General features: G+C 42.9%; 1 protein-coding gene across 1 annotated transcript in view; it reads left to right on the top strand.

The window, feature by feature from the left end:
- The first annotated feature begins 18,332 nt into the window (after positions 1-18,332).
- LOC126298220 (acyl-CoA synthetase short-chain family member 3, mitochondrial) overlaps positions 18,333-25,286 on the top strand; it is a 335,348-nt gene continuing 328,394 nt past the window's right edge. The window contains exon 1 of the mRNA XM_049989525.1: positions 18,333-18,530. Coding sequence (XP_049845482.1) covers positions 18,431-18,530 — 100 coding nt within the window. The 5' untranslated portion in view covers positions 18,333-18,430. The remainder of the gene's footprint in view (positions 18,531-25,286) is intronic.

Below are 25,286 nucleotides of genomic sequence, written 5' to 3'. Positions count from 1 at the left end.
CATCCATCTACTCATCACAGAGATTTTAAGCGGTAAGCACCACTTTAATGGCCTTAAAGAAAGCGCTTTGTTTACAATATTTTTTCGAGCGGAAGGAAAGGGTATGGAGAAATAATACTTGGAGTAGTTACTGAGCATATATCATATATTTAAATTTATTACAAACCATTTTCGTAGGAAAATGTTACAAAATGGCGGCACTGTAACAATTTTTCCAAGGCACGAACTGGAACTGGTGCGAATTTGTATCTGTAAAAAAGAAAAAAATCTATGTGATCTACATGAGTGTAGGTAGCAAACCACATACAGGCTTTAGAAATATTTATTTTTGTGCAACTGACGACTGTTTGAATAAAGTCGTCCACTGACCAAAAATGACAGTCATTTGTTAATATCTATTGTATAAATTAAGTAGTCGATAATCTCCTCCGTGGTTGGTTAGATATTCAAATAAAAAGATTGAAAATTGCTGGAGTTATGCTACGTGCCGTTTTGAAGAATCATATTCCGAGAAAAACGCGCATGTAGTTTTGAAATGTGTTATAGACATGAACAAATGAAAAAATTCTACCTTTAGGAAACTCTTACCATTAGCCTGCTATCCCGGGCCTGGCCTGCCGTACAACTGCCGTCGCGATCGAAATCATATCCACTAGCTTCTCATCGAGTTATCGAAATATCGGTCGTGGCAATTCCATGAATCCACAAAAACTTAACAATTCCGTTTACCTATACTCCAAGCAGGTGCCTTGGTAGGACGATTCGACGGTTGATTTCATATGGGTTACTTATAAATTTACTACGTGAAACTACAACTTCTGGGCAGTTTGGACAATCAATAATTACTGTAAATCCTAAGCCTCAAGACTTCTTTCTTGCAACGTGACGTGGTTTACTTTTCACGTGTCGAGAAATATTAGAGAAAGGAGCAAGAAAATTTATAATTCTATAGCTCAATCCGTAATTCATATAAAACCTTGTCACTGTATTTCAATTTCTGAGCAGAGGCAATGACTCCTTCTGAACTGCTCTCAGCCTCATATCTGTTCTTTGGACACTTTGATGATATACTTCACGACTTCGTGTCGGATACAGTGATTTCGTACCTTTCTCCCCGAGTGTACTTTCTTACCTCTCATTTTTACTTGAAAGGCAAAACCGTATACTCTAAAATCACAAATAAAATATCAAATCAATACTTCACACGAAAATGAAGATTCGAAGGGGAAGAACTGTCTTTTTCGTACACGTACAGATATTTTCTGACCACTGGCTAACGTACACTTATGAGCCACAACATTATGACCACCTCCTTTATAGCTTGTTTGTGCGTCTTTGGAACGAAATACATCTCTGATTCGGCGTATCAGGGACCCGAAAGTTTGTTGGTAGTTTGTGGAGGTATGTGGTATTAAACGTCTACGCACAGGTCATGTAATTCGCGTAATTGATGGATCGCTTATTTACGTACGCGGTAATGGCGCCCGATAACTACCTAGATGTGTTCCATAAGAGTTACATCAGGTGAATATGATCGCCGCGACATCAACTCAAGTTAACCATAATACTCGTCAAACAACTGTAGAGCGTATCTGGCACCGAGACATAGCCAATTAAGCTGCTGAAAGATTACATCGCCATCAGAGAAGACATCGAGCATGAACGTACGCAGCTGGTTCGAAGCTGTCGGCGTGCCTTCGATTACTACCACAGGTCCCACGCAAGCACAGGAGAATGTCTCCCATAGCATAAAACTACTCCCAACAGCCTGCATCCATGGCTAGCTGCACGTTTCGAGTTGTCATTCCTTTCGATGACGGCATTTGTGCAGACGACCATCAACCTACTGTAGCAAAAATGTGATTCACCCGGAGAGCCGACACGTTGCCATTGATCGACTGTCGAATCCTAATGGTACCGTGAGTAGTGGGCAAAGAGGGCATCAGCCCATTACGTTAGTGTGGACTGACTTACACGCCCTTTGTGCTTGTGAGCTTGTGTATGCTAAGGCCTTCTACAGATCGCGCTGCAAATGGCAGAGTCGAAATGTAGTGTTGTTGTAGAGGATGAGCTGGCTACAAACCCAACAATGGTGTGTTGCATGTGGCGTCGGCGAGTGGCAGCTTTTGTGACACACCACAACCTGTGTGTTGCGAGAGCAGTATAGTTTACACCATAACATGTCCACCTCTGTGAGAGATGATGGATCGAAACTTCTTAATGTCACTTTAGCACCTGGCATAGACCTCAAAGTTGTGGTGGACAAACAACATGTATGGCTGCGTACAAAGCTGCTTGGATGTGTTGCAGCAAAATAAAGAAAAAAAAGTTTCACTGGTCTGTACAAGCTACTTGGATCACTGGACACTTGCAGCAATGGACCAGTACCTGAATATTTATGCTTGATGTCAGCATGCAGACGGTATTTGTTTTCGATATATCAGAAGAGATGGATGTGGTAATATCTTATCAAATCCTCTACTAAGTGATGTTAGTACAGTTTTTATAGTCCATAGTTTTTCTCTGTTGGATGGTACAAAATAATGAGGGTAGAGAGAATGTTGGGTGCCAAGACAAATGCAACCTGGGATGCAGATCTCCTTCGGACTGCAGTATGTGTATGTAGCTTTGAAACAGACTGTAATGCAGTAGCAAAATTCTCGCCCTTCTTCCAGTTACGGTAGGACGTGAGCCTTCCTAATTTTTTTCAGATAAGTAACACCACCATAACTGCTTATGCTGTCTTTTCTGAGAGAGATCTGTAAAGCCACTGTATTGACCACAGGATTTTGAACATTGCTTACTACCTGATTCCTCACATAGCACACTATCTGCTGCATCTGTTCATTCTCAATCAACCGTCACCCTGCCCCGCTTATAACGCAGTGGATATATCACAGACCTTCTGTTGCACTGTCTACATGGTATCGAGATAGAATGCATTACAAATACTGTTTGTAATCATGGGAAATATCTAGCAGCGGCAAGAGGGACTTGCAACTATCGGTTTAATGCAACGTTCCTTAGACGAATCACATTCTAAATTCGGTGATAAGGGTGCAATTTCAGTCTGTTAATACACACCTCGCAATCATTGTCTGATTCACTGTCGTGGTGTTTGTGTGTAAGACCACTTTATTCAGAAGCAATACAGTAGCTCGATGTATAGATTTTAACATGGATATCGTTAGCGATTCTTGTTTGTGTCTGTAGAACCAAGACCGCTTTTAATGCAGGGTGACAATAACGTGATAGTTGCGATGGTGTTCCTAACATCTTGTCGCTTATAAGACGATTACATCTCTCTTCCTAAGAGACACTGGTAGCATTCGCAAGAGAAACAGATGAGTTATGTCCATCCATCGCGGTATTTTTCTGAATACTGTTTGGTGCCACCAGTGTTCTGTTGTTCGCAAAGTATTGCACTTAGTAACAGATGTGTGATAGAGTCACTGTGGCCAGGGGGTTTATAAAGTTTTTGTTGGGGCGTAAAGTAACTGTGGTCATTGTTCTGACATGTGGAAAAAAAGTGCCTATATCCAGTTGTAAAGGAGATTGCGATTTCAACATACAGATAGCCATAAGGGGGATGAAAGATTTTACGTGGGAAATTGTGTCTAGTCATAAGAGGAATATATATGGTAATATTTCCAGAGCCACAGTCATTAGGAGAAGATATTTCCAATATTTCACTCAATGTTAAACGTCATCAGATTGGGGCTAAAATCGTAATATTTATTTGTAAACACAGTGATATATCTGTTGCTGATTTCCTAGGACGATACTGTTTGGGGTGCGGGGCACGTGGCAGAGGTAGTCTGTGGCTGGAACGATTGGGCATTTCTGACATGAAGTTGTCGTGAGTCAAGGGTACAAAGAAAAGTTCTAGCCAGCTAGGTAGTGGGTTCTTGCCCGCAGCTGCAGGGGCAAGTCCCGATGGCAGTGCCCTTTGGATACCTGAAGAGTGAACTAATACTTGGTGTGCATTGGCTGTCTGTGCGGTCGCATGTGTTGCATGTATTCTGCGTGGAAAATCGAGAGATTCGTTATCGATTACTGTCAAATGTCGGCACTGGACGTATTGATACAACCTCTCCAATTATCTTTGGATGCCTTGCACAGCTGGGGTGGTGCACTCTGGCCCACGCGTGTCCATGACTGCGGCTGCATTAACAGCAGCAGTTTCTACTGATCTCTGAGCTTTGGCACTAGTGGTGTATGAGGAGATTGGCGAGCTGTGTGTAGACATTGGGACATTAGTGCATGGTATATGCGGGTAACTCAGTGATCTCTGACATCTAGCAATGACAACAACAATAACAACAAATACTACTACTAACATGGACTGGATCATGATTTAAGTGTGTCGTGTTTAGTATTTCTCAATGCATCACTGTGGGCTCTGCCTCACAGTAGTATTCGTTGTTGGTGTTGTCTCTATCCTATCACACAGAAGGTCCTTCCTCCTCCTTCTGTGTATAGTGGAGAGAACCAATTTAGTAATATTACAGTGCTTTAAAAACCCAGTCACAATTGATCAATTTATTGCTTCCAATAGTTGTATTGTGAGCACATTTCTTTCCAGCCCCTCCCAGAAAATTTTTAAGGACATAGCATGCTGCTGAGCTTAAATTTGAAATTTTGAGATACCTCCAATGTAAAGGACTTCCTACCATATGACCTAGCTGGGCTATTGTCCACCAATAAGAGGCAAGGGCAATTAAATTTAGTAGGGTATTTAAGCTGGGCAGTTGCAGGAGTGAATCCCGCCAGATATACCAGTCCTAGTATCCACCAACTGCATGCAAGGAAAAAACTGGCTGCACCCATAGGGTATCGATATAATTAATTAGTCGATCAATCTGACAGAATGAAGGGAAAATTTCCAAGACATCCACAGCCGGAGAGTCGAGGTTTACCAGGTATCCAAGATTTTGTTCGTAGTAAAGGTGGAGTTAGTGTGGCAAACAACAGATGCTACCTACTTCTTCTGGAATGTGTTTGTTCTATTCGCTACAGCTTTCCATAGCAGTGAAACAGAGATGAACCAACTACTAACATCAGGTCTGTATAGGCAGCGATGAGGGGGGAAGGGGGCAGATGGAAGGCAGGATGAGTGGAAGAAACAATTTGGTCTGTGTGTGTTTGAATATGTTGGTTCACACAAACACACAATCACTTGAGAGAGAGGGGGGGAGGGGGGAGCGGAGAGGAGGGGGGGGGGGGAGGAACATGTGTTTCGACAGGAATTCCTAAGGTATCAATATGAATAGGCTCCTGTAACCTGAAGTTTTCTTTGGTTATTAGTGCGACATCAGGTCCATGGTTGCAAGACCTGTACATGTGGGAATATGCAAAGCGGCCGGCCCAACAAAGGTGTTGGGGCATGGGTGTGCAATGCCCAATGGTCGATATGAAAAATTTTTGACAGTGTAATTACATGCGGTGAGTTATGATGACAATATTACCCACACAATCAGAATAAAAAAAGTGGTCTATTTAATTACATTTTTTCGATGTATTACATGATCTGCAGCTTCCATCACAGCAGAGAATGATGAGCAGGAGAAATACAACCCCTGTGAATTTAAATTTATAAATAACAGTATATCCTTTGCTATGAAATTGAATTTCCTGTCGTGAGATCATTCCTTTCCAATACAGACTAGGTACTTTTCCACATGTGGCGAGGAGGGATAGGGCTGGGAGATTTACCAGAGGGAAGGGGCTAATTAATTTATGGATTTAATTAATTAGTCAATCAAATTGATAGAATGTCAGTTAGGTTATTCGAAGAACCTGAAGCAGTTCGTGAATACAGAAAGTGGTGCAGTAGGCTACTTCCTGCCCAGAAACACCCTTCAAAAGCTCGCGAAATTCTAAAAGTGGCGCAGTAACAGGTGGGAAAGTGAGGAGGGAGGAAACCCATGACATCATCAGTGGGTGGGGTGATTTATTAATACATTTGATATCAATTTGATATTAAGTGGAGTATAACAGTAGGTTAAGGACCTGTCAATCAAAAGAGAACAAACAAAATGGCCTGATGCCCACATTGCTCCACTACTGCTCCCATTCCCACTGCGATCATTATTGAATATGACGTTGAGTCAACAAATGAATACATGAGGGGTGGTCTGTGCGGAGCTCCATGATCAACAATGTACCGTGAACGGTGTGTTCTGAAATACTTGCGCGTGCACCAGCATTGTACTCGTTCAGCAGAGGTACCATCACCATCTATACTATTTTACAGAGCAGACAAGCCTTTGAATCACACGTTCTGTGGACGTCCAACCATTCAGTCTCGAGCTATAGTTTCACTGTCCTACTTCTTTCCATAAATGCTGACGATAGTAGCCCGTGAACATTCATCCAGCTTCGCCCTGTTCGTGGCTCTGCGTAATAAAGTCTTGTTTCTTGTCAAAGTTGCTTATCTCAATGGATTTAGCCACTTTCAGTCCATATCTTCGCTAGGTTGATCCCCCGTCCTTGTCTGGGCCGATTACATACTATTGTTACGGCGTCACGTGCCCGCAACACCACCAGGCGGCATCCAAAGTCGTGGTGGGTAATGATCATACTGTTTTGGCTGATCACTGTATTGTTGATGTGACGTGCTTCTAACTGTACCTAGATACTGCAGGGGGTATTGAGTTGACACAGCTAGGCCGTTTCAGGTCATCCAAAACACTAGAGGAGGAACTGAGAACCCCACAGAACAAATTTTTTATGGGCTCAGACGTTTTGCCCCATATTTTAAAAGATTCAGACCATTTTTAAACCAATAAAAGTGGTGATACAGTGGTGATATCCTTAAAGGCAGCTGTGTTTCATGCTAATATCTTCTTAATCTACACTCCTGGAAATGGAAAAAAGAACACATTGACACCGGTGTGTCAGACCCACCATACTTGCTCCGGACACTGCGAGAGGGCTGTATAAGCAATGATCCCACACACGGCACAGCGGACACACCAGGAACCGCGTTGTTGGCCGTCGAAAGCGCTAGCAGCGCAGCATTTGTGCACCGCCGCCGTCAGTGTCAGCCAGTTTGCCGTGGCATACGGAGCTCCATCGCAGTCTTTAATACTGGTAGCATGCCGCGACAGCGTGGACGTGAACCGTATGTGCAGTTGACGGACTTTGAGCGAGGGCGTATAGTGGGCATGCGGGAGGCCGGGTGGACGTACCGCCGAATTGCTCAACACGTGGGGCGTGAGGTATCCACAGTACATCGATGTTGTCGCCAGTGGTCGGCGGAAGGTGCACGTGCCCGTCGACCTGGGACCGGACCGCAGCGACGCACGGATGCACGCCAAGACCGTAGGATCCTACGCAGTGCCGTATGGGACCGCACCGCCACTTCCCAGCAAATTAGGGACACTGTTGCTCCTGGGGTATCGGCGAGGACCATTCGCAACCGTCTCCATGAAGCTGGGCTACGGTCCCGCACACCGTTAGACCGTCTTCCGCTCACGCCCCAACATCGTGCAGCCCGCCTCCAGTAGTCTCGCGTCAGGCGTGAATGGAGGGACGAATGGAGACGTGTTGTCTTCAGCGATGAGAGTCGCTTCTGCCTTGTTGCCAATGATGCTCGTATGCGTGTTTGGCGCCGTGCAGGTGAGCGCCACAATCAGGACTGCACACGACCGAGGCACACAGGGCCAACACCCGTCATCATGGTGTGGGGAGCGATCTCCTACACTGGCCGTACACCTCTGGTGATCGTCGAGGGGACACTGAATAGTGCACGGTACATCCAAACCGTCATCGAAGCCATCGTTCCACCATTCCTAGACCGGCAAGGGAACTTGCTGTTCCAACAGGACAATGCACGTCCGCATGTATTCCGTGCCACCCAACGTGCTCTAGAAGGTGTAAGTCAACTACCCTGGCCAGCAAGATCTCCGGATCTGTCCCCCATTGAGCATGTTTGGGACTGGATGAAGCGTCGTCTCACGCGGTCTTCACGTCCAGCACGAACGCTGGTCCAACTGCGGCGCCAGGTGGAAATGGCATGGCAAGCCGTTCCACAGGACTACATCTAGCATCTCTACGATCGTCTCCATGGGAGAATAGCAGCCTGCATTGCTGCGAAAGGTGGATATGCACTGTACTAGTGCCGACATTGTGCATGCTCTGTTGCCTGTGTCTATGTGCCTGTGGTTCTGTCAGTGTGATCATGTGATGTATCTGACCCCAGGAATGTGTCAATAAAGTTTCCCCTTCCTGGGACAATGAATTCACAGTGTTCTTATTTCAATTTCCAGGAGTGTATACAAGACAAAGGAACCTCAAATCTACAAATCATGTCGGGTGGACTCATGAGAATGAATAAAGTTCAGAACAAATAATCTTCTTTAGTTTAAATGACACTTATACTCATACCTTGGTCTTGTCGATTTTTCGACCGACGTATATTATGCGCTTAACTCAATTTGTTCTGAAATGTCTTGATCGGCAGTAGTCTTACGTGCAATACGGATTAACCTGAGTTTAGTTTACTTCTGCTATGGTACAAATTACTGATTATAGGGACGCAGTTTGTCTGGTTTTTTAGTGAAGGACGGCTAAGAAATATTTGCATCATGACGTTAGCGTGCAAACGTAGTTAATTTTCAACATTTTTACGTCTGACCGTTTTTAATGAGTTTATCCCGGTAGTATCCAGTTGTTGCTAATAAATTCTTTAGCCCAGGTATATATCTGTGCAGATGGCGTATTTCATGTGCTTCCTGAAGTGGTTACAGTTCATTCTGGAGCCACATACTGCATACTGTGTGCTGTCATACTCACGGAGTAAAAGGATAATTTCACCAGGAATGACAAACTCTGCGAAAAACCAAATAACAACGTTATCTTCTACGGGAACAATAACATGCAAGGTGTTGTTTTTAAACAAACGAGTCGCAATTGGAATATAGTTATCGGGCTCCAGAGAAACTTGAACGAGAGTGTGCTGCGTGGAGTCTGATGGTACACAATCACAAATAAGCTGACAGAAAAGAAACATGCGTAATACGGTTAAAAGGGCTCACTGGTTGCTCTGAAGCGCTGTGCATGTTGTAGAATTGGTACCAGGGGTCACATTAGCCTTCATCGCAGACGTAAGTCGTGGCACTAAACTGGAGTGTACGTGATCGTCAGATTATGAATCAGTGCAGAATGAGAGATCGACACTCTACTGATTGGCTCGTATGCTAAAAGATCTGTAGTTCCCACCCTTTTCTAAATGAAATTGACGTTGGAGTAGTTAGCCAACATTAGACAAAAAACCTTCTCCTCTGCTTTTGCTCCAAGCAGATGTGCAATGGCACGTATAGGTTTTAATTATTTTAGCACAGTTTATATTTGCTTGAAGATCTTGTTTAGTGAATATTCACATTCGTAGCTATGCTCATCAGCTGTTTGTTATCGATTCGTTTTGAAATTGCGCCGGCCAGTGTGGCAGAGCGGTTCTAGGCGCTTCAGTCTGCAACCGCGTGACCGCTACGGTCACAGGTTCGAATCCTGCACCGGGCATGGATGTGTGTGATGTCCTTAGGTTAGTTAGTTTTAAGTAGTTCTAAGTTCTAGGGGACTGATGACCTTAGAAGTTAAGTCCCATAGTGCTCAGAGCCATTTGAACCATTTTTGAAATTGCTGACACAGGCGATTACAAAATGATAATCTGTGGAAATGAATTTAATATGAAAATGAATCGGACTTCTTTTACAGAATACGGCGGGTTCTTTTCGAATATACTAAGAAAATGGAAATGGAGCAAAATGTCGCTCAAAAATTACCTTGTTAAAATTACGATTGATTACGTTTAGCCGGCCGCGGTGGTCTTGCAGTTCTAGGCACTCAGTCCGGAACCGCGCGACTGCTACGGTCGCAGGTTCGAATCCTGCCTCGGGTATGGATGTGTGTGATGTCCTTAGGTTAGTTAGCTTTAATTAGTTCTAAGTTCTAGGCGACTGATGACCACAGATGTTAAGTCGCATAGTGTTCAGAGCCATTTTTTGATTACGTTTATGAACGACGGATACATTTACATTTATTCAAAAAATCAATGAACTGTCGGGAGGGTTACTTTGAATTAGAAACACTACGCACATTAAGACCAACTCGATTATTATTTTAATAATATTAATGACTTACAGAAAGGATGACATAGAGACTATGCAAGATTCTAACCAGTTTCATAGTCAGAGTGGGAGAGACCTCAACAATGATCATGTCGGTCAGGATTTGGTCACAGGTCCTTTGCTTTCTATTATCTCTGAGTGTTTCATACATTAATTACTGTCGTATGGTATTACTATTAGACCTATATGAAAAAAGGGACGCTAGACCGCCGAGACGTGACACAATGGTAGAAAGGAGCTATCGTGTTTGAACTCATTCATGACAACAACATGGGTGAAGTTGCACAGTTTGATGGTCTATCGACGCGACTATCCATCTTGTCTACGGGGAATGGTTAACACGGTAAAGGAACAGCGTTTATGAAAAGATTCTGACCGGCCGGGGTCGGAGATGAGTTTTGCGCCTTGTTACTAACAAACTCTTTCAAACCTATCAGGAATTGCTAATGTCAGTGAATGCAGGTCCATCTCCATTACTGAACAATGGGAAGGAAAATTCCTGCAACAGACATTTGAAGTTGGGTAAGCCACTTCTCACAGCGGAGCGTAAAACTAGAACTTCTTCAGTAGTCCAAACAACACAGGAACTGAACAGTAGCGGACTCGTGGCATGTAATGTGATCCGACGTGTCACGATGCGTCGAGTACACCGGTTACTCTAGTGAGGTGTTTATCCCACAATGTGTAGATGATATAGTTCTGGCCGAACGCGTTTTCGTGATGTTTTTGAGGCATTTTTCCTACACCGAATTGGTGCCACTCATTCAGGTTAGCGTGTGTATGAACCAGGATGTTGTTTACAACGTTCATGGTGGCCAAGCATTGTATTTTCTTCTACATTTTCGTGATAACTGTGCTGTGGATACTCCCGTCTTCCAAGATGTCAACAGCTGTGTTCACTTGGCTACACACACCCGTCCTTGGTTTGACGGACATTCAAAAGCTCTGTCGCGCCTCGACTGGCCCGTTAAGCCACACCACCTTAACCTCACAGCAAATGTCTGGACTGTTTGTAACAGCGGGTGCAACATATCCATCAAATTCTCCGCAGTTTGGTAGACCCACGGCATTTCATCATCAATGAGTGACTTCAGTTGTATATGGCATACCTGAAGAAACTTGTGGTCTCTCTTCCTCACTAATTCGCTCCATCAAGGCTAGAAGCGGTGCTAAAAGGTATTAGCGTCACGTCTCCTGGAGTGACCAATATTTTGTCTGGTATACACCAGGGTCTCCTGAAAAGTAATGCCACCTATTTTTTTATGTGAAAGCACTTAGAGCTTTTAACTAAAACAAACGTTATTAACGTTCTACACCTTTACTTTTTATTTCTATATACTTGCAGCCCTCAGCCGCTAGAGGGCTCCGAAATGTAACGCCTAACAGGTGGTGTGTAATGTAACTACGTCGGTGCGTGAGAAACAGCGTGTTGTAATCGAGGTTTGAATTCGGAGAGTTCGTCCGAACATGGTGAAACCTCCCCTTCAGCATGACGACGCCACACCACACAGGAACGCTGCCACATCAGCAACAATTCGACGCATTGGGCTCACTCTCCCTGTCTTCGATAATCCTCTCTATACAATTCACACTTGGCCAAATTCGATTTTCATCTGTTTCAGAAACTAATAGGACATTTTCGAGGACTTCATTTTGGTAGTGATGAAGCGGTGCGGTTGTGGCTCCGTCTACAAAGACAAACATTGTACAATGACTGTATCATCAAACTGATCTCTCGGTGGGAGCATTGTGTTCGCCGCCAGGGTCTATGTTGACTAGTAAATATGTCGACATGAAGAACAAAGATTCAGGTTGTTAATAATGCTTGTTTTATTTAAGAAGCTTTAAGAGTTTTCACATTAAAAATTTCGGAGCATTCCTTTTCACCGCATCCTTGTATATAGAGGGTGGCAGAAACAGTCTGAAAAGCTATAAGGATGCAGCAGGGTAGGTTATGATGGGAAATATTTTTTAAGCAAAAAATTCAATACGTTGTGCAGTTTACGATTTAATTGGCACTGAAGTTTTCCAATCAGACTGTTGCGCACGCAGATTCAAGCTCCCGCCGGAGATGGTGTCCCCAGACGTATGCTTCGTTTGGTTTCCTTAAACCGAAGAAGAGAACGATAAAAAAACATTGGAAATGAGACGGTAGTGAAGCTCAAACCCTAGCCATAGGCTGAGTACCCTTGTGCACTATCTTTTATGGTATAATAAGAAATGACGCTAATCGTACCTGGCGGGCCGCTTGAATTTGAGCGCCGCAGCGGGTTGATTGACTAATTTGAATGCAGGTGAACTCGGAAACGACACAATGTATCGATTTCTTTTTTTCGTAGAAATTATTTTTCACTACACCTTGCAACACCCTTACAAACTTTTCAGTCTGTTTTTGACTACCCTATATACACAGGGTGTTCCGAAACTGTTCGTTCAAATTAATACGGGAGGTAGAGAACTTCATAGCAAATGGATTTAGTTATGGTACATTTGATACGTGACGCAGTTTCTAATGCTAGGGACGATCTGCACAGAAGGTAGTTTGGCATGCTAATTACAACAGTGACATCCACAGCAAATGCTCGACTGCGCGTCCATTGGCCCATATGGACGCAGTACGTCGTCGGACCATTGATTGCCGTGTGCATCTCAGGATTCCTGGCATGTCCACTATGGTACCAGCAGTGACGACAATTCTAGCGGTGAGTTCTTCTTCCGTTCCCACAACGGTTTCATATACCGCCAGAGGAAGAAATCTAGACAAGTGACGTCACGTGACCTGGGTGGCCACCTCGGCCGATCCATCGATTTCCACAGGTGCCTCTCAGGTGACTTCTCACAGCATGTTGGAATGAATGGCAGCCATCACGCTGGAAGTACATCCTTCGTCTAATATTTAGAAGTACATCCGTCAGCAGTTCTGGCCACACATGTTCCATAAAGATGCGATACCTGCGTCCGTTAAAGCGGAATGGAAGACTGTATGGTCCAGTCAACCTAACGTCGAATGACGTTAATGAGCACGATGTAGAGTACCTTGTGAAACCACGTGTGCCAAACATATCAATTGTAGATATTTGAATGTCAGTACACATTCCAAGTCAGCGACACCGACACAACAACTTATATCCGGGAAATTGAGAAAACGTTGCACAACATTATAAGCTGACTTCAGAGACCACATGTTCCTGGATGAAATATGTTCGCTTTGCTGTGCTCTTCCACCTGTATTGGTAGCACAGTGGGTAGCACACTGGACTCACATTCGGGAGGACGACGGTTCAAATCCGTGTCCGGTCAGCCTAACTAACGTTTTCCGTGATTTCAATAAACCACTAAAGGAATTTAGCGGGATGCTTCCTTCGAAAGGGCACTGCCGCTTTCTTCCTCCGTCCTTCCCTAATCCCAGCTTTTTCTCCGTCTCTAATGACCTCGATGACGACAGGACGGTAAACACTAACCGCCTCCTCCTCCCCCCTCCTGTATTAATTTGAACGAATAGTTTAGGAAAACTCAGTATATACAGGGTGTTTGTTTTGACCTAAGATAAATAATTATTTCGAAAACGACGCATCGTATGAAAATAATATTCTTGCTGAAAAGTTAATTTTAGTAAAGGGGACATCTCTCTGTGTGGGTAGGGTCAACTTTGCATTTTCAAGAGGTAACCTCGCCATTTTTATTGCATATTCGGATTCTACGCCAAAAAATACATACGGTTTACTCAAACCATTGTTTTTTATTCGTGTTGGATTGCGTTGTAATCGAAAAATTTCAAGTACCCACACATTTGATTCGATATTTCATTTGCGATGTAAATGTAAACCGTCCTGATCTAACCGTTGATATTTATGATAGAAATTTACTTTACTGTTGCAAATATGACTGTTCAGTACAATATCGTTAGCTGTTTCAATGTCCGGTTAGAAACTAGGAGCAATGACGTGTATGTAATAGTTTTCTTTCCCATCTCGTTGCTTCATATCGTTGAGTCCCCTTGACCCCCACCAATGGGGTGCTTGATTTTGGCGAGTATCCACAGCAGTGTATCTATCTCTGTCACGCCATGGATATTTTATCTTATTACAATGGTTGTCGTTTGTATTCCGCGGTAGCCGCCTAGCGGCCAGAGCGAGAGTTACGACGCTTGGATAGAAACACACATCGAAATCAGTCATCCTGATGGCGGGATACGAGGGCGGCTACTGAAAGCACGCATTAGGATGGTTTGAGGACTCACAACTATCTATTACGTAAGGACCCGAAAACTACGTTAACGTACAAGTAGATTATTTGCCACAAATGTCAACGTCTAGCCTATTATTTGTACCTCACAATCACATTTGCAACACTCAAGGAACGTTTGGACATCAGTATCAACTGTTAGAACACAAAGGTTTACATTTACATCGTAAATGAAATGTAGAAACGAATGTGTCGGTTCTTAATGGCAAAAACAGGTATTCCTGATATCTGTCGATTACGTCGCCATCCACCACGAATGGAAAACTGCTTTGAACAGACCGTACATACTTTCTGGCGTATAATCCGATTATGCAATAAATATGTGGAGTTCCCATTCGGAAATTCAAAGATGACTCTGCCCACGGAGGAGCGGTGATTAGAGGTGACCAGTTGTAGCACAGACAGATGTCCCATTTACTAATATTAACTTTTCGAGAAATTTAGTAGACTCAAGTTAAAATAAACACCCTGTGTCTCAGAAATGCGGAATGGTACGGTTTGTGGCACACTTTTCACATATACCTAAAGTTTCAGTAGCTGTTTAACAGAATTATGTGTGAGCGTGATTTTAGCATGCAGAATATCTAAGGCTCAGTTCCTCCAATGTCCTGCCTCGCATTTCCTAATTAACGTGTGCAATTGTTGCTATGATGCGAGCTAACAGTCCCTGCAGATCCTGCACCGGAGTCTGGTGGACAGCATCCTTCACAAAGTCCCGAAGAAAAAATCTAAGACCTTGAGGGCCCGGAAATGGATCCTACTCTGACACTCCAACGACCTTGAATTGAGTTGTCCAAAGCTTTCCTAACGTTCGAGGCTCAGTGAGAAAGGGTACCATCCTGCTGCAGTATGATTTCAAGTTACAGTTTCTCGACCCGTGGAAATGCAAACTGTTACAGCATGTCCAGATAAGCAGTCGAGGCTATTGACGCATCTGCAAAGAAAACGGCCCCACCGTGCGGTCATGAAACAAACTACACCTCATATATACCTTTGGACTGTCGCTCACAATTTCCATGCTTAATTTCACTTCCCGGAGCCCTAGGCCCTCACACCGTGTTTGTTTACCTTCCCAGAACATGAAAGCAAACTGCGGCAGTGAACATCACTTCTTTCAGATAGCGTGGGTCGTCATCGACGTGACTCAGAATCTCTTGCCCAACGTAAAGTCCCGAGCGACTGGAAAAAAGTGCAGGTGACGCCTGTATATAAGAAGGGTAGAAGGACGGATCCTCAAAATTACAGACCAATATCCTTAACATTGGTTTGTTGCAGGATTCTCGAACATATTCTCAGTTCGAATATAATGAATTTCCTTGAGACAGAGAAGTTGCTGTCCACGCATCAGCACGGCTTTAGAAAGCATCGCTCCTGCGAAACGCAACTCGCCCTTTTTTCACACGATATCTTGCGAACCATGGATGAAGGGTATCAGACGGATGCCATATTCCTTAACTTCCGAAAAGTGTTTGACTCGGTGCCCCACTGTAGACTCCTAACTAAGGTACGAGCATATGGGATTGGTTCCCAAGTATTTGAGTGGCTCGAAGACTTCTTAAGTAATAGAACCCAGTACGTTGTCCTCCATGGTGAGTGTTCATCGGAGGTGAGGGTATCATCTAGAGTGCCCCAGGGAAGTGTGGTAGGTCCGCTGTTGTTTTCTATCTACATAAATGATCTTTTGGATATGGTGGGTAGCAATGTGCGGCTTTTTGCTGATGATGCTGTGGTGTACGGGAAGGTGTCGTCGTTGGGTGACTGTACGAGGATACAAGATGACTTGGACAGGATTTGTAATTGGTGTTAAGAATGGCAGCTAACTCTAATATAAATAAATGTAAATTAATACAGATGAATAGGAAAAAGAATCCTGTAATGTTTGAATACTCCATTAGTAGTGTAGCGCTTGACACAGTCACGTCGATTAAATATTTGAGCGTAACATTGCAGAGTATATGAAGTGGGACAAGCATGTAATGGCAGTTGTGGGGAAGGTGGATAGTTGTCTTCGGTTCATTGGTAGAATTTTGGGAAGATGTGGTTCATCTGTAAAGGAGACCGCTTATAAAACACTAATACGACCTATTCTTGAGTACTGCTATAGCGTTTGGGATCCCTATCAGGTCGGATTGAGGGAGGACATAGAAGCAATTCAGAGAAGGGCTGCTAGATTTGTTACTGGTAGGTTTGATCATCACGCGAGTGTTACGGAAATGCTTCAGGAACTCGGGTGGGAGTCTCTAGAGGAAAGTAGACGTCCATTTCGTGAATCGCATCTGAGGAAATTTAGAGAACCAGCATTTGAGGCTGACTGCAGTACAGTTTTACTGCCGCCAACTTACATTTCGCGGAAAGACCACAAAGATAAGATAAGGAGATTAGGGCTCGTACAGAGGCATATAGGCAGTCATTTTTCCCTCGTTCTGTTTGTGAGTGGAACAGGGAGAGAAGATGTTAGTTGCAGTAAGTGGTACCCTCTGCCACGCCCCGTATGGTGGATTGCGGAGTATGTATGTAGATGTAGATGCCTTGCTCTTTGGCCTGAATCAGGTTGAAGCGCTTCTGCGAAGCCTCAGTCTCTTGTGTAGCCAGCGTCATTGGTAGTGACTGAAACTGTCGAGACGCTTAACGGGTTTATTTGGCTGAGCTGTGGATAAATGACTGTTGTAACCATTCAAAATCTGCATCGCTCGTGCTCAACGCCCAGGAATCGCCCTGTTCATGACTCTTCCGGGTTCCTTAAACTTCGTGCACCTCGTTGTTTTCTGACGTTTTTACGCCGTGCACGCAATGACCACCTGTCAGATGGGGCATAAAACGCTATTCATCTGAAAAGGTCGCCTGTCGCCACTGAGCGGCCGTCAAATTGCGATACTGAATGCAAATTACAGCCTCCGTCGCTGATAAACAGCAGTCAGCATGGGTGCATGAATCGGGCGCCTGCTGTGGAGGCCCACTTTGTCGCGCACGGTATACTTTAACCTCGGAGGTAAGCAACAAGTTTATAGACTTAGCCGTTTCGGAAATTCTTCCACCCTTGACTCGAAAGTCAATGATAGTGCCCTTTTGGATGTCAGATAAATCGCCGCTGCGTTGCCACATAAAGACAACGACTGCACTGTTTGTCCGCCACCCCCCTCCCGCAACACTGCTAGTGCTACCAACTGCCATTTGTGAGTAGTTATTGCACGTTGACGTTGAACGTAAGTGGTGATGACATTAATGTGACTGGTCCGTGTAGTTCTCTAAAGGTTTCCGATGTATATGATACAATTCTCAAACACTGTTAATTTCTTAATCTTTGTATGAAATATAATATTGTTTCCGCGGACGCACCTAAATATAAAGCTATTTCTAAAAATTTCTGCTTCTACTCAGTTTTTCTTTAAGTAACTAAAGAAGGAAGATTTATATTTCACGTCACGTTGGCGACAAAAAGCATGAATGACGGAGCACAAACTCGAACTGAACAGGGGCGAGGAAGAAAAAACGGTAGTGTCTTTTCCAAGGGAACCATCCTAGCATTCGCCTTATTCGACTTAGAGAAACCAGAGAGAATTTAAATGACGATGGCAAGATGGAGAATTGAACCCTGGTCTTTCCGCGAGCGAGTCCTGTGTCTTACCATTGCGCCACTTTACAGCAAGTCTAGCATTCGCCTTAAGCGATTTACGGAGATCACTGAAAATCTAAATTCGGATTATAAGACGGGGAACTGAAATCCAGTCTTTCCGAAAGCAACGCCAGTGTCTTAGCACAGTCCCACTTCACACGGTAGTTTTCGTGAAAGGGCGCATCGAAGCATGTACTGCGCCAGCTTGACTTCGATACGGAAATCGCGTGTCCATTTGTTTGAGCGTGGGAGTCTTGAGGCATGCAGAGTAGGCTTTACATAACTTCAAACAGCCCAGTCGTGGGAATACTGGTGGCATTCAGAAGCAGGATCGGTGGAGGGGGCAGAACTGAAATACGAGGATTGGAGGTGGTGAGCGCCGAGTTTATTGCTCAGATTGTGCAAAGATACGTAAACAAATGGTAGCTCAGCTGTGATCATGAACGTAGATATGTTGGTTGAAGACCATACACCGGCAGAAGGGAAGGATATCATCGAGAATTACATTAAGGATTCACGCTTAAACAAGAATCAGCTAGGTGAGTAAAACAGATTTTGTGAATTCTTGCTGGCTATGACATCCCATTCCACAGAGAAAGGAAACAGGAAACACCTATATTTCCACAACTTCTGATGTACTGCGGTTGCAATAAAAGAATCAACAAAGCGTAAAGATGTCCAATTTTACCCATAATGCATGGTATATTCTATGTCGAAATTAAAAGAGGTATATAGACATAGCAGTTTCTTGCTTTTTCGCGTGATTGACTGAACATTTAGGTACAGCAAGCCGGAGTAGATAAGGTCTTGGACCGGCTACTGAACATTTGAGAGCTTCTTCAAGATTTCCTTACACAGTCTGTGACACAAATGAGCTCTTTAACTATAAATGATTTCCAGTCCAATAAGATGGTCGAAGTCAAACCTCTCATCAGAAAATCTAAGTTTTTGAAAATTCACTCGTGGCAGGTAGTCTGCGTGTTGGTGAAGCTACAATATTTTTAACAAAGCAGAAGATATCGCTGACAAGAAAATAGGGTGCAGTTCGTAGCGTCTATCGGAGCCCATAATTGCATCGCGTTCCACTGGAAAATCGTTAAACATTCAAAATCGCTACGATACAGGTGTTGGGTCCAGTACGGTTAGCACTGGTGTATCCGAATTACAACGTCCAGGTTATCACATACAGATCATGATATACTGAGTGACTGAAGTGTAGAGAGTAGTATTACTTCATTACAAAAGCCACATAAGTAAGATGCAGGAACTGCGGATATTAACAATAGCAACAATTTGTTCGATTGGCCTTGCTTATATTTTAGCGTTGGATTGTTATAGGGCCGCATTATCTTACCCGGTTGTGAACTGATAATTACGAGCACTGCTTGACGAGGAATTACGAAATATGGGCTCCAGTTGCTTCCCTGACATTTCTGTTCACACCTACGTCAAAAATTTCTGCATAGATCAAATATTACCAACACATGCGCCAGCCACATTTCTCTTAGTTTTACGTCGAAGTGAATGCAGAGGCATTACTTTCCATCGTCTCTCCACGCCGAACGATTTCATACCGGGATCTTTGCCCCTCGTTTATAAGCTACAGGTGAAACTGGCTCTTTTGAGTGACAGATAATTTAAGTTGCTGAGTATATTTCGTCGCTAAGAGTTAAAGTCTTGCAGCTTAGCAATTAAACTTCGTGTTTAGGGGCGCTGTACAGTAAAAGGGCATGAAATGTGGCGTACTTCCTGGAACTATTTCTTACGTCATTAAAAATACATAAAATTTATTTTAAGACTCTTTGCTTTGCAAATTTCAGCAACGTATCAATGCAAATATCGTCTTTCCAGAGCCCTTTCCTTTATTGAAGTCGTTGATACTTTCTCAGATGATCAACAGTGCAGTGCATCTCCATGAGCGTAGGATCTCGGATGCCTGTTTTTGTCTTATTGTGAAGAAACGTGAGGAATATTCTTTTTAATCAATGAAGTTTTATATTTTTAGAAATATATTGCAAAGTAAATGTTTTTCATTGTTTCTGTTTCTACAGCGGCTTATATGCTCCTATTTTTGTCTATGTACTCGTCCTTCGTTTCCTTACTGAGAGACAGTCCCGAAGAGCACCTACCATCTACGAGGAGTGCAGTCTCTCTGTGTTTCGCGTGTTCTTCGTGTTTTTATATTCTTGTAAAATGCGGGTTACGAGAGGAAGTATAAGCCTCTCTACACAGCCTATTATTTTGTACTTAAAATCAAATGGAGACACTTGACCTGTGAAATCCCAATAGTCATTAGTATTAGCGTATTCAAACAAGGCACGGAGCTAGATTTCACTTTCACAGGGTAAATACTTACACCGACCGAATGGTTACTATACGGAATTTTTATGAAAGTTAGCTCATCATGGAATGATCCACGAGTGATCTATCGAACATATTTGTTCCGTGGTTTCACATTTAATGCGTATCCAACAGTATAGTATAAACCATCTTCTCTATTTCTTTATCAACTACTTTTGAAGCACATATTACCTTTACAAAAGATTGGAATGATTAACTCTGATACAAATGAATACTGGCAGCATTCATAATAAGGCACAATTTCTAGACATCTTCACTTTACCTGCAGTTGTGCAACATGCGGAAAACCTACGTGTGTTTGTAATTTAAACCTCCCCTCTTTTCCCAGAACGTGTAACATACAAGCTACAACTCGTCAACTACATACATTTTATCATAATATGTTTAGGGTATCTTAAACGTAACGCATTGTGCGACCAAATGAAAAGGAAAATTGTGAATATTGTAGCTGTAGTCACCAAAGCTGTTGAAGTCAGGTACTTACAGATTTAATTAATGTATAGGAAAATGTTTCGCTAACCGATACCGCACAAATGAATGTTGTGACATGAAGGTTTGCATCTCTTCCATCTTCAGTGCTAGTCATTTTTTAATACAGCTACATCATTTTAAAATTATTCGAGAAATCGCAAGCAAGCTGTGTGCTTATATGACCCTTGCTTGGCTTGGAATGAAACTTATTACAAAAGTTCAGAGAAAATGCTAAATGCGGAGACCAAAATTGGCAGCACACCACACGTACTCCTACTAAATTATGTAAACGTAGTATAATGTAGCAGAAACAGAAACTTTCTGGTAGTCTTCTCCTTCATTTTCCTCCTGCCAACCTTTTTCTGTGAAACTTTTAGCTGCAAACCGTTGTCCAGATCCTCCATGAGATTACTGACCAATGGTATATTAACCAAAGTATCTAAAATATTGTATTACATTTTTCAGAAACAGTTGAAGAGCTAATTTAATACTTATAACATCCACGATAAATATCAACCGACGGCCGGAGTGGCCGAGCGGTTCAAGGCGCTTCAGTCTGAAACCGCGCGACCGCTACGGTCACAGGTTCGAATCCTGCCTCGGGCATGGATGTGTGTGATGTCCTTTGGTTAGTTAGATTTAAGTAGTTCTAAGTTCTAGGGGACTGATGACCTCCGCTGTTAAGTCCCATACTGCTCAGAGCCATTTGAACCATTTTTGAAATATCAACCAGGCGTCTGAAAACACATCAGCACAGAAAATAAATTAAATTAAAATGACAAGATATGTATAGAAGTGAAGTGACCACTTTAACACTGCTTGGTTACAGTAATGCATTTGGTGTTGTCGATTTCGATGTATTACTTATGAGAATAAATCTGCTTATCAGTGCTGTAATGCGGTTTGGCAGCTACCTTAAAAATAGATGTCAGTGAGGCGCATCAGGATTCGAGAAGTCATTAGGGGAACATGTGGGCTCAGGAGTCCCCAAGGCTTCAGTCCTACGTCCGTTGCATTGCGCCCTGAATATCAATGAGATTTCAGCTGCATTACATCCTCGTAAAAATTGCCTGTTACTGACGATAACTGATTGTATCTAAGTGGCAGCACCAGGAGCCCCACGAACAGCGTTTGTACCGTACCAGGCATGATGTGTGACGTTTTATCATTAGTACGATGGGCTACAAAATCTCGGTCTAACACTAAATCTTAAGACGTTACAGGTTATCTTAATATCGCACCACAGGTTGTCCAGTGAATATTACTGTTAAACATTTCCTCCCATATTTATTCAGGATGTTGTCTTGTTGTTGTTTGTTGTGGTCTTCAGTCCTGAGACTGGTTTGATGCAGCTCTCCATGCTACCCAATCCTGTGCAAGCTACTTCATCTCACATTACTTACTGCATCCTACATCCTTCTGAATCTGCTTAGTGTATTCATCTCTTGGTCTCCCTCTGCGATTTTTACCCTCCACGCTGCCCTCCAATGCTAAATTTGTGATTCCTTGATGCCTCAGAACATGTCCTACCAACTGGTCCCTTCTTCTTGTCAAGTTGCGCCACAAACTCCTCTTCTCCACAATTCTATTCAATACCTCCTCATTAGTTATGTGATCTACCCATCTAACCTTCAGCATACTTCTGTAGCACCACATTTCGAAAGCTTCCATTCTCTTCTTGTCCAAACTATTTATCGTCCTTATTTCACTTCCATACATGGCTACACTCCATATAAATACTTTCAGAAACGATTTCCTATCACTTAAATCTATACTCGATGTCAACAAATTTCTCTTCATCATAAAGACTTTCCTTGCCATTGCCAGTCTACATTTTATATCTTCTCTACTTCGACCATCATCAGTTATTTTGCTACCCAAATAGCAAAACTCCTTTACTATTTTAAGAGTCTCATTTCCTAATCTAATTCCCTCAGCATCACCCGTCTTAAATCGACTACATTCCATTATCCTCGTTTTGCTTTTGTTGATGTTCATCTTATATCCTCCTCTCAAGACACTGTCCATTCCGTTCCACTGCTCTTCCAAGTCCTTTGCTGTCTCTGACAGAATTACAATGTCATCGGCGAACGTCAAAGTTTTCATTTCTTCTCCATGGGTTTTAATACCTACTCCGAATTTTTCTTTTGTTTCCTTCACTGCTTGCTCAATATACAGATTGAATAACATCGGGGATAGGCTACAACCCTGTCTCACTCCCTTCCCAACCACTGCTTCCCTTTCGTGCCCCTCGACTCTTATAACTACCGTCTGGTTTCTGTACAAATTGTAAATAGCCTTTCGCTCCCTGTATTTTACCCCTGCCACCTTCAGAATATGAAAGAGAGTATTCCAGTCAACATTGTCAAAATCTTTCTCTAAGTCTACAAATGCTAGGAAGGTAGGTTTGCCTTTCCTTAATCTTTCTTCTAAGATAAGTCGTAAGGTCAGTATTGCCTCACGTGTTCCAATATTTCTACGGAATCCAAACTGATTTTCCCTGAGGTCGACTTCTACCAGTTTTTCCATTCGTCTGTAAAGAATTCGTGTTAGTATTTTGCAGCCGTGAGTTATTAAACTGATAGTTCGGTAATTTTAACATCTGTCAGCACCTGCTTTCTTTGGGATTGGAATTATTATATTCTTCTTGAAGTCTGAGGGTATTTCGCCTGCCTCATACATCTTGGTCACCAGATGGTAGAGTTTTGTCAGGACTGGCTCTTCCAAGGCCGTCAGTAGTTCCAATGGAATGTTGTCTACTCCGGGGGCCTTGTTTCGACTCAGGTCTTTCAGTGCTCTGTCAAACTCTTCACGCAGTATCTATCTCCCATTTCATCTTCATCTACATCCTCTTCCATTTCCATAATATTGTCCTCAAGTACATCGCCCTTGTATAGACCCTCTATATACTCCTTCCACCTTTCTGCTTTCCCCTGTTTGCTTAGTACTGGGTTTCCATCTGAGCTCTTGATATTCATACAAGTGGTTCTCTTCTCTCCAAAGGTCTCTTTAATTTTCCTGCAGGCAGTATCTATCTTTCACCTAGTGAGATAAGCCTCTACATCCTTACATTTGTCCTCTAACCATACAGGATATACAGTGGAAAATCTCGTTACAATCTTGGATGAGCTTCTAAGCTGGGAAGAACAAATTGTAACAGCAGCTCAGTCCTGTTTAAAAGCAACTCGAAAAGCAAGTTTGGAAATTTGTAGTAAGTTTCTATGGGACCAAACTGCTAAGGTCATCGGTCCCTAGGCTTACACACTATTTAATCTAACTTAAAATAACTTACGCTAAGGACACCACACACACACATGCCCGAGGGAGGACTCGGACCTCCGGCGGGGTTAGCCGCGGGAGCCGTGGCAAAGCGCCCTAAGACCACACGGCTACCCCGCGCGGCAACTCAAGTTAAAAAAATAGTTCCACCCAACATAAAACAAAATGTAGTCCATTCATTAGATGTGTCGAGTCTATACCTCTGTGATATAGCTCAACATGGCAGTCACGAAAACTCAAGAGACCTCGAGCTAGCCACTAATGATGGCGTAAGATGTGTATGCAACACTGGGTTGTTTGATCACAAAATCCTTCCTTTCTTCAGATGAGATGGGTGCGGTCGGATAGGTACCTTGATTTTCAAGCACTCTGTTTCTCTCTTCGGTTTCTTGGTGTGTGATGTTCTGAGATTTCCTGTGATAATTCCATAACTTCAATGCAAAATCTGATATGTCCAGCATCCTAGATATGCCTTTGCGTAAAACTACATCTTTCTCATCATTGTCCATTTCAGCCATATGACTCTAGAATAAACTAACCAGTAATGTGCGTCTGTTAAATACAACATTGTGTTCAAGAAGAGATTAAAGCTTTCATTGTTATCATCGGTTACAGGTTTCCACTCGGCGCATCCGACATTTCCCCATTTTCTCCAGCAAGGAAACAGTTTTAGTCACATTGTCATACCTATTCTTGTCTACTGCTGTTATTTCTTGCGCTACTTATAATAATTGTACCCTGCTTCTCCTAGTTCCTCTCCTGATCAACCAACTTCTTATACCTATAAGAATCCGTCTGTGTGCTGCCGTGAGTTTCTGCTAGTATGTCATTGCTACCATCCGACACAAACGTTGTGTTTGTGAGCAAATTACGTAACCCAATGTTAATAAGATTGACATTATTGTAATACTTATACTTACTTCTTAATTATTATTATATTATTAACGGTATTGTCGCTTAAAGAGAGCTCTAAAACAAAATCAATTTTCATTGCATTTTTTTCTGTCTCCTTGTTCTTTCTTCCCAGAAACCTCTCGTATATTCATTATCTTCCTTCTTCCTCTTTCCTGTCGACTTCTCTCCTGTTCTTTTTTGTCTCTTCGGCCGTTTACTCAAATTTCTGTTTTCTGACTTTTTCTCTGTGTTTCTTTTTCTAAATTGTCTTTTTTTCTGAAGATATGTTT

This window comes from Schistocerca gregaria, chromosome X (genome assembly GCF_023897955.1).
Source record: "Schistocerca gregaria isolate iqSchGreg1 chromosome X, iqSchGreg1.2, whole genome shotgun sequence".
Lineage (NCBI taxonomy): Eukaryota > Metazoa > Arthropoda > Insecta > Orthoptera > Acrididae > Schistocerca > Schistocerca gregaria.
Note: the sequence above shows the minus strand (reverse complement) of the source record. Positions and strands in the feature narration are given on the sequence as shown.